The 14,869-nt window shown below is 33.2% G+C and overlaps 1 protein-coding gene across 1 annotated transcript; it reads left to right on the forward strand.

Moving 5' to 3' along the window:
- Window positions 1-9,172: 9,172 nt before the first annotated feature.
- Window positions 9,173-10,810, forward strand: LOC109340212 (UPF0496 protein 4-like). The gene has a single exon (XM_019577826.1). It carries the CDS (start codon window positions 9,523-9,525, stop codon window positions 10,678-10,680), a length of 1,158 nt encoding a protein of 385 aa, XP_019433371.1. The 5' UTR covers window positions 9,173-9,522; the 3' UTR covers window positions 10,681-10,810.
- The last annotated feature ends 4,059 nt before the right edge of the window (window positions 10,811-14,869 follow it).

Genomic DNA, 14,869 nt, shown 5'->3' on the forward strand with positions numbered 1-14,869 from the left:
ATTACAAACACCCTTCTTATGTGTACAAATTAAAGAAAGCTCTTTATGGCTTAAAGCAAGCTCGTCGTGCATAGTATGATCATCTAACTAAATTTCTACTTGAAAAAGGTTTCAACAAAGGAAAGGTCGACACTACACTCTTTATAAAAAGAATAAATCATCATACTTTACTTGTTCAAATTTATGTATATGATATTATTTATGGTTCCACTAATGAGGTTTTGTGTAGTGAATTTGGCAAAATGATGCAAAGAGAGTTTGAAATGTCCACGATAGGGAAGTTGAATTACTTCCTTGGACTTCAAATCAGACAACTTGATAATAGCATTTTCGTAAGTCAATCCAAGTATTATAGAGATTTTCTAAAAAGATTTGACATGGATGGCTACAAGCCAATAGCTACTCCTCTGGGATCCGATACTTACATTGATACGGACGAAGTAGGATAAAGCATTGAAATATCAAAGTATCGAGGTATGATTGGATCTCTTTTATATTTAACTGCTAGTAGACATGATATCATGTTTAGTATAGATGGAAAAACGGACATTGCCCGTGGGCGCGCCCGCATAGCCCGCATTTTTTTGCGGGCAGGGCATACAAATTTTGCCCATTTGCCCGTTTCACCCGGCCCATTTTGCCTGCCAAGTTTGTAGGCATTTCTGTTAGGCATGCGAGTGACCCATAAACATAATTTAAGGAAAAAGTAAGAAAATTTTGAATAAGTTATAATTAGGGTTGACAATGAACCGAACCAACTCAGTATTCGTTCGAAATTCGATTCATTATTTAGTTTGACAAACTTGTTTCATGAACCAAACGAGTCGAATTTGAGCTAGAAATTGAGCTCGTTAAATAAACGAGCCGAATTTGAGCTAGAAATTGAGCTCGTTAAATAAACGAGCCGAACTTGAGTTAGATAAAGTTCGACTCGTTAGGTTCATGAGATAACTCGATAATGGGCCTTGTAACAAATGGGCTAATTGTAACAAATGGGCTAATGGGCTTTATGTTTAAAAATGAAAATGTTCATATAAGTCTAAAACTAAAAGAAAATATGCAGTATGTATTCTTCATTGTATGCAAAAAGAAAACCCAATTGGCAACAATAAAGAAGAAGATGTAGAGACAAAGAAAGAAGATGAAGAGGCAATATGAGAAAGGAGAGCAAAATATCAACCTTTAATCTACTCATTTTTTATTAATAAAGAATAGAAAAACAATTACTCTCAACTCTCAAGCACATCTCACAAAGAAGCAACAGTGAAGGGCATAGTTCAGAAATAGACAAATCTAAGCACAAAGGTAATTGATGGACTACAACTAATATCCTTTATTCTATTTTTATTTATCTATATAATTTTGGTTATTTATTGGTTATTGATTTGTATATTTGTTTAGGCTTTCATTGTTTCATTCCATATACATTATTTTTTCTTCCTTTTTTGTTATTAATACATTTTTAATTCAATTAAGTAATGTAATAAATCATTCATATATTTTGTTAACAAGAGATAGTTTCAAGAGGCACTACTCGTATAATTTTATTTTTATGATTATTGTTTGAATAAATATTCTTCGTATTTAAAATATATATTATTAATGATAATTTGACATTAAGATTATTGTTTTTTAGGTGGAGCATGTTCCTACAGTAATTTCACTATTCTTATAATTTTCTATCTTCATGATAACTAGGTATGCTTTTTTTTAAATTACTAAGGGTTCTTATTATTATTGTTATTAGTTTTCCAGTAATGCTACTCTGATAAAGAAGGCCTATTGCTATTAATTTAGTTATGGATGTATTTTAGTTAATTGGGTTAATAAGTGTGGATGTATTTTAGTTAATTGGGTTAATAAGTGTATCAGGTGATGGAAATAGTCCATTATGCATGAACTTGTGAGGTTTTGTACCATGAAATCTATTGTATGGGTTCTCATTTTGCTGGAGCATGGTCATATGTTTGATTTGAGTTATTTGTAAAGATAGTGTCAACTTTAATGGAATATGGGATATAATCACATAGTATCATGTGACTATCACTATAAAACAGTATTGTAATAATTTTTCAGCTTTTGGTTGTCATTTTAATTTCTTTGAGATCTCTAATGTTTAGTGTATGTTTGTGTGCTCGCTATCAATCTAAACCAAAAGAATCACACTTAGTTGTCGTTAAGAGAATCTTGAAATATCTTAAGGGTACATCTAACGTTGGGCTGTGGTATCCAAAAGGAAGTATATATGACTTGGTTGGTTATTCGGATTCAGATTTTGCTGGGCGCAAATATGAGAGGAAAAGTACAAGTGGTACTTGTCATATTTTGGGAAATGCTTTGGTCTCTTGGTCTTACAAGAAATAAGCATGTGTTGCCCTAAGCACTGCTGAAGCTGAATATATTGCAGCAGGTAGTTGTTGTGTCCAAGTGTTGTGGCTTAAACAACAATTACAAGATTATGGCTTAGAATTCGGTGCACTCCTTTAAAATGTGACAATACAAGTGCTATAAACCTCACAAAGAATCATGTTATGCATTCTAGAACCAAACACATTGATATAAGGCATCATTTCCTTAGGGATCATGTCCAAAAGAAGGACGTGTCTGTAGAATTTGTTGATACTCACAACCAACTAGCAGATATATTCACTAAACCATTGGTAAAAGAACATTTTTATAAAATTAGACGAGAATTAGGCATTCTTGGTGAAGCATACTTATCTTAAATGTCTATATATGAATATATGTGTGCTTCATTATATATATTTCATGTCTACTTGAACTTAAATGTGTTTAATTATATTTAAAAATTTCAATTTTTAGGTTAAAAAATCATTTTAATAGCTTAAAATTGCCTAAAAATAAGTTTTTATGAGGTTAGTGATCGATTACACTGGAGAGTAACCGATTACATGGTTGAACAGTTTGTTTCAGTAACCGATTACTCAAAATAAGTAACTGATTACTCTATGTTGCTGTTTGAAAATTTTAAAAATTTTAATTTAAGTAACCGATTACTCAAAGTGAGTAACCGATTACTCTATGTCGTTATATATGTCTTTTTTCTGCATTTTTTAACTTTTTCAATCTCATCTTCATCATCAACTCGTGTTCTCTCTTGCTCAACCCTCTCAACCCCTCAAATCTTCGTTTTTGATCCGTTTTGGGTGATTTTTGTGTCTATTCATATCATATTTTCAATTCTAAACACTTCTACACCATCATTTTCGTGTTTAGTAGCTTAAATCAAAAACCCCCAAATTCTCCAAAACCTAAAAACTCAAAACCTCAATTCATGGCTTCCTCTTCTAGATCAAAGAAGCAACACATAAATGTAACTCAAATGAACCAAGGAACTTTATCCTTTGAGTCCAACCCTCTTGACCTAACGCGGCTTCTTGCAAATGATGAGCAATGCAAAATATTTAAGGAGCACTTACATAGTCGCATTATTTTCACTCCCAAATATGGTAGTCTCGAGAATTTTGAGTTTGAAGATTTTTTATTTCCTTATCTCTTGAGACAACAAAAACTTTTCGATTTCTGTTGTGAATCAAATTAAAGTTATCCTGAACTGATTATAGTATTTTACTGTAACACATGAACTTTAGGAAAAGCCGTCTTACTTCCTATGTAAAAGGAAAAGACATTACTTTGGATTTGACAACCATGAGTTCATTGTGTTGTAACATACCTTATCAAGGGAGCATGGCTGGTTTCGGCCTTGTATGAGAATGGGAAAATTATGATCGAAAAGATTTTTATTATTCTCTGTGTAGATTAACCAAAGAGGAAATAAAAACACTTAAGCAACGAGGCTATGGTGAAACTGTTAAAAATAGAGATATCCTATCTGCTGGACATCTCAAACTAGAAGACTGTTTGCTTCATTATTTTCTGAGCTATGTCATCTTACCATAATTTTCAAATCACTCTCAAATAAGTGATATAGAACTCCAATTGATGTATGCTATGAAATTTAATCTGAAAATCAATTGGACTCTGATGATAATGAGACAAATGTGGTCTGTAAGAGGAACCCAAAGCCCTTTGCCATATGCAATCTTCATAACAAAAATCCTTGAGAATTTCAGTGTTTCTACTGTTGGAGAAACTAAGGTCTCGCTTAACCCCCATGAAAGCCATATTGATTAGTGATGTAATCCACAAAATGGGCTTCACATTTGATCTTCATGGTCGGACCTACAAGCATAAGAAAGATAGACCTCATGCTCCTGAACCAGAACCTACCCCTGCTAATCCTTCTGAACCTCAACCTTCTGAGTTTCATGCTCATTCTTCCTCATCTGCTGCCATGCCTACCAATTAGATGATAATGGATGAGTTATTCTCTCTTTGAGGCTACATCACTAATCGGATGGACTCCTTTGATAATCAGAATCAACAAATTCCAGTTTGAACTTCATCATCTTTCTTCTAAGCTTAGTAGCATGGACATTGATGAAGACAGTTCTGAGCCTGAGTCTTAGACTTTATTTGTTGTTAGGATTTTTCTGGTTGTAATGTTAATTTCTCCTGGTTTCAGACAAATTTCTATTATGTTGTTTGTATTGTTGTTTGTATTGTTAATGCTTGAACGTCTTTTTACTTTTATGATATTTCTCAAATTTCGTTATATCTTGATATCCATATTATTATTTGTTATATTGCATGTATGCTATATATATTGTGCTGGAATCTTGACTTTTCTACTTTTTGATGAATTCAAAAGGGGGAGAAAAGTTAGAAGAGTATATTTTCTGTCAAAAAAATTTCTGGCACACAACTCCAAATGAAAGGGGAAGCATACATTATAGGGGGAGCATACTCAAGACAAGTCAATAATATCAAGAGTATGCTGCTCTCAGAAAACTACACTGTTAAGAAGATATTTGTTTGTCATCATCAAAAAATGGGGAGATTGTGAAGAAGATCTTTGCTCCTGATCTTGGCACGGTTTTGATAAAGACACCAACATCACCAAAAAGAAGAAAATGAAAAATACTTATGAAGACAATGAAGATTCAAGCTTCAAGATATTCAAGACTTTTAGTCTAAGCCTAAATAGGTACTTTTATCTTATACTTTTGATTATACAATAGTAGTAATGTTCAAACTATTTTTAAAATAAAATTAAAACACTTTAAAATACTTAAAACAATTTTCAAAAATAGTGTGTAATGGGTTACTTCATCTAAGTAACAGGTTACGAGTGTGAGAAAAGAGTTATCAAACTTAAAAATGATCAGAATAATTCATTATTGTCTTTGAGTAATAGATTACCAGTGTTATTAAAATTGAGTAACTGATTACTCAACTTGTTGTAATCGATTACTCTAATTCAAAAATAAATGACTAGTGGACAGAACATTTGGGTAATCGATTACTCAATGACCGGTTACTAAGAGTTGTTGCATGAGATTTTCAAATTCAAAGTGAATGAGCTTCAACCCAAAAGACATGGTTTCATTCCAATCAATTCTCACCCTTTCAAAGAGACATTTTGGCTGATTAAAAAATCTATATAAAGGCATTAAAACTCACAATCACAACACACAACATATACACAACTCTCATACAAATTTCAAAAACTCTTACACATATTTTGAAATTATTTTCTGCATTTTGGGCAACAAGTTCTTAAAACTTTCAAAGTTGATTTTTCTGAAGTTGCTTAAAGTGAAAGTGTTTCAAGTTTACAAACTTATAAAGAGCATTATTACTAAGTATACAAATGGATTGCAAGTTACATCACTTTCATACCATTATTGAACATTCTTCATTATTGTTGCAGTCTTCCACAGGGTTTGATAAGAAATGGGACAGAGTTATTTGGAAAGGTGTTTTCTAAGCTGATAAGTATTAGTGAGTGTATAAGGTACATAGAAGTCTCGAGGTGAGATATTGTAATTACAACTCATAATATTTTGTGAAAAATTTCTTGTGCTGCAAGAGTACTAGAGTAGCCTTCGGTGGACAAGAAGGTGAACAAATATAAAATTTCAGTGTACTCTCTTCTCCCTTTATCTCTTCAATTATTTACTTGTTATTTTATGCATATTATTTCCGCCGCTCTTAACTCTTGATATTGCAGAAAAAGTGACCATAATTTTTAAGTCAACTAATTCACTCCCCCTCTTAGTTGCAATCTCATTCTTACAAGCAGATATGCTCCCATTATTGCCATAGGAATGCTAAAATTGAATGGATTTAATACTTATACTTTAATAATGTAAAGTGTTTTTTAAACTTTTAGCAAATCATCCACCAGTCATATGTTAATCATTATTGATTCTAAAATAAAAGTAATACAAATTAATAATAAATAATATATTGATAGTGTAAAAAAATTTATATTATCAATGCATAGATTTTAAACTAAAATTATATTGTGACATGAATGTTCCATGTAGGAGACAGTGGCAAGAGCAGGGTCCCACGATTGATACCCTCCAACTTAAAATAAACTAACCAACTACCCATTAAATCTGTCAGATTAATCAAATATTGCCTTGCCATAAAATAGATAACTAATTATAATCAAGTATGTATGAAATAAGTATAATCAAGTATGTAAGAAAATTATATTTAGTTATCAGCTGACACAACTAAACATTATAATATGAACCATTTATAATATTACAAAAATTATATACAGTTATTAACTAAGGAAATAAAAAATAGATTCGTATTATATAATATACCAACAAAATGTTGGTACCGCTAAATCCTTATGATGAGGAAAATGTTACGGATTCAATATTCTTGAGAGCGACATTTGTTGAGAAAAACAATCACGCATTTTAAAATGATTAGTTTCTTATCTAAAAGGTGAGAGAATAACAGTAATACCAAATATTATATAATATGAATCGTTTATAATATTATTAAGAGAAAATAAAAATATAGTCTATATCAAACAAAATAGTCTAAATTTATTTATTTTTGGATAATGTATCTCGGCCTAATATTATTATTGTATGCAAGTTTAAGCTGCGTGACTCTACATCCACCACATGGTCAATCTTGATTAGAATAATTAAACTAATTTAATAGCTTAAAGTTTCATTTCCCAACAAGTGTAATTGATAATATGTATTCTGCGCCATGAGTTTATTATCATAAAATAACTCGTTTTTAAATTGTGTCATCCAAAAAAAAGCTAAAATGTAATTCCTTACAAAAAAAGAAGTGAAAAGATGTGATTGGTGATACTAAAAAATAGATCACCTCACACACTAGAGTCTTTTTTCTAATTAAAAATGGTAATTTCGTTAATCAGGCAGAACAACGACATCACATGTGACTGTTTCATTTTCTAGATTATGAATGAAAGACTCAGTCCTCTTAATTTTCATACGCTCCACCGTAACCGTAGACTCAGTAACCCCTCCACGTGTATGGCACTGGCCCCATCTTTCAATAGAGTGTATCAGAGCCACTAACATTTCTCCACGTGACCCACTCCATATCAAATCAAGTAATCAACCATGCTGCACCATGCAACTATGTTCTCCAACTTCTTAACAGTCACACAAAACCCAGTCCTAGTTAATATGCCTCCTTCAGGTGGAGAGGTTCATCTATACTTTCATAATTTTAAAATTCTTTTTTTATAATTTCTATTTTTTTGTATTATGAGACAAGGATGTATTTAATTTTTATATAAATAACTTTTTTATTTATAATTTGGTATATATGTTTGGAGGATATAGTACCTTCATAATTCATAATCATGCATATTTTGTTAAAACAAAATATTTTTGAAATTATAAAAAAAATTGATAATGAATCTTTCAACTATCAAGTGCATTAAATTGTTGATGATATAGGAATATGAATGCTTAGGAATTTTTTCAATGCCATGATATAAATAGTGTATGGTAAGGTCCGATTTAACTCATAAAAAATTATACCAACATACAATTAAGTTAGTCAAAATTGGCTAAAATTAAAAAAAAATATTGATTAAACCTATATTATTATACCATATAAATGTATATTTATAAATTTGTAAGGATTCTAACATTGAATCTACTGGATGACACATAATGATTTGAGCATTTCATGTATATTTGCAACATTATTAAATATTGAACCATTTTAATAGTTGAGTTATATATTATAAATAATAATATCTATATTTATAAATTTATTACAAAATATATAATTTAACATGTCCATTTCAATTAGTAAACCGATGATAGAACTACTACCGGGATGATAATTCATTCAATATTAAAACACTCATGTGACATATTGGGCAATAGGACAACGACACTGTCTCTCAAAATCAAGGGTTCACATCTCATCTGAGTCATTACTGTCCAAATTGAAAGATTCTTAGCTATATTAGATGTAGAAAAACCAACGAATGCAATAGGGACATGGATGCTGTCCCTTTCGCAAGATCAACGGTTCATGTTAAAGTCAAGGTGGATATGTCTATATTATTTGCTCATAAAAAAATGTCTATATTATTCATGGTTTGGCATGGATCTGTTATCGTACAAAAAATAATCTATTCAAACATGAAATTTATACATAGGTTAGTTGGGTGGAATTAAATAAGATCTCATCTTATTTTAAAAGAGAAAAAAATATGATACATCATCCACAATTTATATTTAATTATCATTTGATTATTTAAAAAAATATAAATAAAAAATATATAACGTATTGTACATGATACTAATTGCATAGATAACATAAAAAATATTTATATTGCTAATATACACCTAATTTTCTCTTTTCTTAATTCATGTTTTATCATTAATAATTCATAAAAAGTAATAAAAATGAATATGTGTTTATAAATCTTTACGATAAATATTATTACCAATTATGTTTGAATTTAGTAAGCCGCTAGCACACTAAATTTGAAGGATATTTGTCCCAATTCCCAAGAATCCTGCGGAATCTAGGTCCTTGCCACCGTGTACGAGACGTGTAAGGTCCGTGTTCCAAGCTTGCCATTTAAACAACCTTAATTTTCACAAATCACCACCATATATGGATTAAAACTTCAAATCTTGTTTACTCACTCCATAATAATAATATTAATATGGAAATAGCTTTAACATTTTTTATTTTGTTTTGTTTTTTTCTTTTCAGCTTTTTATTTTATTTCTATGTTTTATTTTCTCCACGCGGTCCAATCAACCCCCATATAACCCTCTCTCCTTCCTCATTTGGGTTCATCTCACTTCATTCTCTCATTTTCTCTCCCAAGTTTCTATCTTTCTGCAAGATTCTCAATCTATATCCTAGTTCCTTCAGGGGTTTGATCCCTATTAGGGTTTTCATCTCTGAGGTTTTTCGAATTAGAGTGTTAGGGTTTCCAATTTGTGGTAGAAATTTTGGTTACTAGGTAGTTCAATTCAACTTTCTGGAAGATGGGTCTGTGAACTTGGAGAGAAAAGCTGAGTTTTTTGAATTCAATTTTTGATTTTGTTAAGTGGGTCTGTGAAATTGCGTGAGCAAGAGCAAGTGTCAAGAGAGTGTTCTATAATCTTGGTGTCTATGTCAGTGAGAATGCATATAGCTAAAACAGAATATCAGGGTTCTGTTCTTAGTCACCGAGGTGGTAAGATTCACTCAATGGAAGGTCCAAGCTTGTTGCTTGAACTTGATTCCTTTCAGAAACAGGTCACTGACCGGTTCAATGAGCTTTGTTCAGTTGAAAATGGTGATTTGCTTTCACTCTCATGGGTCAGGATGCTCCTTGATTCCTTCCTATGTTGTCAAGGGGAATTCAGGATCATTCTCCATAACCACAGGGCACAAGTGTTAAAACCACCCTTGGATCGTTTGGTTAGTGATTTTTTTGAAAGGAGTGTTAAGGCTTTGGATGTGTGTAACGCGATCCGTGATGGGATCGAACAGATTAGGCAATGGCAGAAGCTGCTAGAGATTGTACTTTGTGCATTGGATCATAAGAGAAGTCTTGGTGAGGGTCAATTTTGTCGTGCGAAGAAGGCACTTGTTGATTTGGCCATTGGAATGCTTGATGAAAAAGATTCCAGTGCTGCTGTATCACATAGGAACCGGTCCTTTGGTCCTAATAACACCGGTAGGGATCATCATAATAGTAACCATCAACATAGATCATTGCGTCAATCTCGATCACTTTCATGGAGTGTTTCACGAAATTGGTCGGCTGCGAGGCAGCTCCAAGCAATTGGGAACAACTTGTCCCCTCCTAAGGCTAATGATCTTGTGGCTTCCAATGGCCTTGCTCTGTCTGTTTACACAATGAATTCAGTTCTATTGTTTGTAATGTGGGCTCTTGTGGCTGCAATTCCATGCCAGGATCGTGGATTACATGTTCATTTTTCGATTCCTAGGCAGTTTTCTTGGGCTGCTCCGATGCTCTCACTCCATGAGCGGATCATGGAGGAGTCGAAGAAGCGGGAGAGGAAGAATTCTTGTGGTTTGCTTAGGGAGATTCATCAGATTGAGAAATGCGCTAGGGTGGTGAATGGGTTGGCTGATTCAGTGCGATTTCCATTGACCGAGGAGAAAGAGAAGGAGGTTAGGCAGGGAATGCGAGATCTTTCACACGTTTGTGAAATCTTGAAAGATGAATTAGACCCATTGGAACGCCAAGTGAGGGATGTTTTCCATAGAATTGTGCGTGGCCGAACAGAGGGGCTCGACTCTCTTGGCAGGCCAAGCTAAGCTGAGTGGAAGTGTTAAAATGTGAAACCATCATTTGTTTGTTGATGCTGAAAATTAGTAGTTGGGATAATTGACTGATTTTGCTTCCATAGGCAACTAAATATTGTGAAGAAGGAAAAGATGATGAAATTGAAGGCTAGTGTTTGCTGATTGGAATTGATGATTATTACAATAATATGATGTGGGGGAGGTTTCTTGTATCTATAAAAATCATATAAAATGTAGAGTTTTAGGATATTTGCAGTGTACCTTTGTGGACTATGCTGTTTATTTTTCTTGTTTCTTTGTCATGTGATGGCAAATTGTATAATCAAATTTCTACGTAACTTGCTACATTTTGTAGCTCATTTTGTAATTGATACATTTTCTTGGTGACTCATTCACTTGCAAATGTATTCACAGGAGCATAGTGCTCTAAACTTATGTGAAGCTTTGGAGATTTTATGTTTTCTTTAGTTAATCAAATTTCTGAGGCAATTCTGTCTGCATTAACAGTTTTTGTTTTCCTTTTCCTTTTCCAATCTCATTTATGGACTTCAATTCTGAACAGCATTAGAGATAGTGTTATGTTCCAAGTCCTACAATTTGTGTTGATAAAATACACTCTTATGAAGATTTGAACCTAAAAGTTAAATGCATTTGATATGATTAAAATGGAGTACAGCACAAACAATATTATGCAAAATCACAATTGGAACAAAAAAAATATTTCACTGGTTTCTTTGTCTTATTTGAATTGTTGTTCTATTGTTGAAGATTGACTATTTTATATTTGTATGTGAAAATATTACAACTGTACAATGTTAGAGATTGATGAATCTGTTGAGTTTAGCCAAAATTGTTAAAATGATTTAACCTTGACTTGGTCTAGTACCATCTATAATTGAATTCCATGGCAAGGTGACTCATTCTTGGATCTGGTCAAGGTAGCTTTATGACCATAATTCAATCCATTATTTATAATCTTTTAAAAAGCTATCAGGATTTGTCTTTTTGTATTGCAATATATTGTGGTGGTCTCTATAATTTTCTGCTTTAAAATGATCTAAAAGTGATAAAGTAAAGAGGAACATAGGTTGTCAACATGTGAACAACTTTTTGTTTGATAAAATCAAGGGAACTTATTTTGTAGTTTGGTGTTTTATTACATTGATTCAGTAAAAGCACAAACACTTGCCAAAGCCACAGAAGAACATGAGTACATTCTGTTACATTAAATTTATAGAAAAAAATGTCGACAGTAAAAGTTTTTTAAACCATTTTTTATCAGCTATTATTTATATTTAATGAGTTAATCACAATGACATAAGTAATAAGTAATTCGAATGGATGATATATTAATTGTGTGTATAAATACTGACACTAATAGTGTGAACTTTATCACCTCCCATGGCTAAGTTGCAAACTGAACAGAAAACACAAGCAGAAGAGATAGCAGTAATGAAGATGAAAATAGATGAAATCAATGAATAACCTATTGATTCTATTATTGAGCTTTTATGAATATGCAAGAACAAATGCTAAAGGCTTAGAATGGAAAATAATAATAACAGATTTTAACAGCTTTTCCCGCCAGAGAAGTTTTTATCATTGTTTGGATTTTCAGTTTCAGTGTGAGTGAGTTGGGCTTGATTTGGGCTAGTAGTTTTATCCAACAGTCCCCCACAAGCTTGGAAGTGAAGGTTGAGCAGGCCAAGCTTGGATATAAGAGAGTGAAAAGGACCTGGTGAAAGCGGTTTAGTTAGAATGTCAGCTAGTTGAGAAGATTAAGGAATTGATAGGAGGTGCAGGGTGCCATTCTGAACTCGTTCCCGTACAATGTGGCAGTCTATGTCTATGTATTTGGTGTGTTCGTGGAAAACATGGTTGGCTGCTATATGAAGGGCTGAATTGTTGCCACAATATAGGCTAATGGGAGATGAGTGAGGGATTGCCAAGTCACGAAAGAGGAAGAGCAATCATTGTGCTTCACAAGAAGCCATTGTCATGGCTCTATATTCAGCTTCAACTGAAAATTTGGAGATTGTGTTTGGCTTTTTACTTTTCCAAGAGATGAGTGATGAGCCAAGGAAGAAGCACCATCCAATAACAGACTACCTTGTATCCAAGCATGCTCCCCAATCAGAGTCTGAGAAACCTTTCAAGGTGGTTGTGTTCTGTGCTGGAAAAATGAGACCAAGAGCATGCGATGATTTCAGATACTTGAGGATTTTGATTGCTACTAGTTGGTGTTGATTTGTTGAGCAGGAGTTGAACTGACTGAGTGGCTAACAACAAAGCTAATGTCAGGACTCGAATTAGTCAAGTATAACAGCTTGCCAAGCAGTCTTCGATAGGAACTAGGATCTTGTAAGGGTGCACCACACTTGGAGTGGGGCTTGGTGTTGTAATCCATTGGAGTGGAGGATGGTTTGGAAGCAAGCATACATGTTTCACAAAGTAGATCTAAGACACATTTTCATTTATATAGAGCAATTCCTTTAGAGGATCTAGCAATTTTCATACCAAGGAAGTACTTTAAATTGCACAGGTCCTTAATGCTAAATTTTGTGTTAAGAAACTATTTAGTAGTGTGTATTTCAATAAGATCATTTCCAGTTAACATAAGATCATCAACATAAACAAGGATAGCTATGAATTTGAACTTAGAGTGTTCAATAAAAAGAGAGTGATCAGAATGGCTTTTATGAAATCCATGATTTATTAAAACTTTGGTGAGTTTTTTATGCCATTGCCTACTGGCTTGTTTAAGGCCATAGATAGACTTGTGGAGTCTGCAAACTAAGGAGGGATTAGGGACAGAAAGACCAGGTGGAATTCTCATATAAACTTCCTCATTTAGATCATCATGAAGGAATGTTGTGTTTACATCTAATTGGTGTAAGTGCCAATTGTGGATAGCTGCAAGAGATAGAAGAACTCTAATTGTAGTCATGTTGACTACAGGACTGAAAGTATCAAGGTAAACCATGCCTTATGTCTGTGTGTATCCTTTAGCAACAAGTCTAGCTTTGGATCTGTTTATGGAACCATCATGTTTATGTTTGATCTTAAAGATCCATTTGCAGCCATTGGTCTTTTTATGTTCATGAAGGGTGGTAATAGTTCAAGTGTTATTGTTTTGAAGGGGAGTGAGTTCAGAGGAAATGGCTTGTTTCCAACAATCATGTAAGATAGCCTCTTTGTAGGAATATTGTGTTTCAGTTGAAGATATGGCTAAGGAATAATGCTTTTAGGCAGGTGATAGAGTTTGGTAACTAATAAAGTTGGATATAGGGTACTTAACCTAAGTAGTAGTGGGTGGAGTGGAATAGTTGGCTAAATTGCAATGGTAGTCCTTCAAGTAGGAGGGTGGTTTAGAGATTCTAGATGAGTGCCTAAGTGAAGGTTCATTGGTATTAGGTGGAATAGGTAAAGTTTCAGTTTCTATTGGGCTGATAGAGGGGTCATGAGAGTTATCAGATGAAGGCATGGTGCTAACAGGGTCTACATTTGTGTAAGGAAACAAATTATTAATATTGTAGGTTGGTAAGATGGGTTGATTTTGTTGGTCTGCAAAAGTGTTGGTATGGTTATTATGGAAAGGATAAAGATGTTCAAAGAAAGCAACATTCCTAGAGAGAAAATTTGTCTTGTATGGAAATCAAGAAGCAGAAAACCTTTTGTTCCTTGCCTAAAAACCTAGGAATACACATTTTCTAGATCTTGGGTCAAGTTTATGTCTCTTGGCAGTGAGGGTGGAAGCATAGCAGAGGCAGCCAAATATTTTTAAGTGGATTAGGTCAGGTTTGTACTTGTGTAGTATCTCAAAGTGAGATTTATTGGTGAGATATTTAGTAGGTTGTCTATTAATGAGGTGAATGGAATATGCAATAGCATAATTCCAAAAATAAGTAGGTAGATTCGATTTTGGGAGATAAGGGATCTACTTACTGCCAAGATGTGTTGGTGTTTCCTCCCAGAAATTCCATTTTGTTGAGGGGACTCAACACAAGTGATTTGATGTTGAATTCCATGCTGGTTGTAAAAGTCAGGAATAAAGAATTCCTTGCCATTGTCACTCATAATGCATTTTAACTTAGCATTGAATTGAGTATGCACAAAGAAAACAAAATTCTTAATATGTTGATTTGCTTCAGCTTTGGTTTTCATAAACAAAAGCCAGGTGTATTTGGTGTGATCATCCATA

Source organism: Lupinus angustifolius, unplaced genomic scaffold (genome assembly GCF_001865875.1).
Source record: "Lupinus angustifolius cultivar Tanjil unplaced genomic scaffold, LupAngTanjil_v1.0 Scaffold_147_98, whole genome shotgun sequence".
Taxonomy (NCBI): Eukaryota; Viridiplantae; Streptophyta; class Magnoliopsida; order Fabales; family Fabaceae; genus Lupinus; species Lupinus angustifolius.

Excerpts from the sequence above, each read along its gene's own strand:
- LOC109340212 (XM_019577826.1), top strand. The coding sequence starts at position 9,523 with ATGTCAGTGAGAATGCATATAGCTAAAACAGAATATCAGGGTTCTGTT.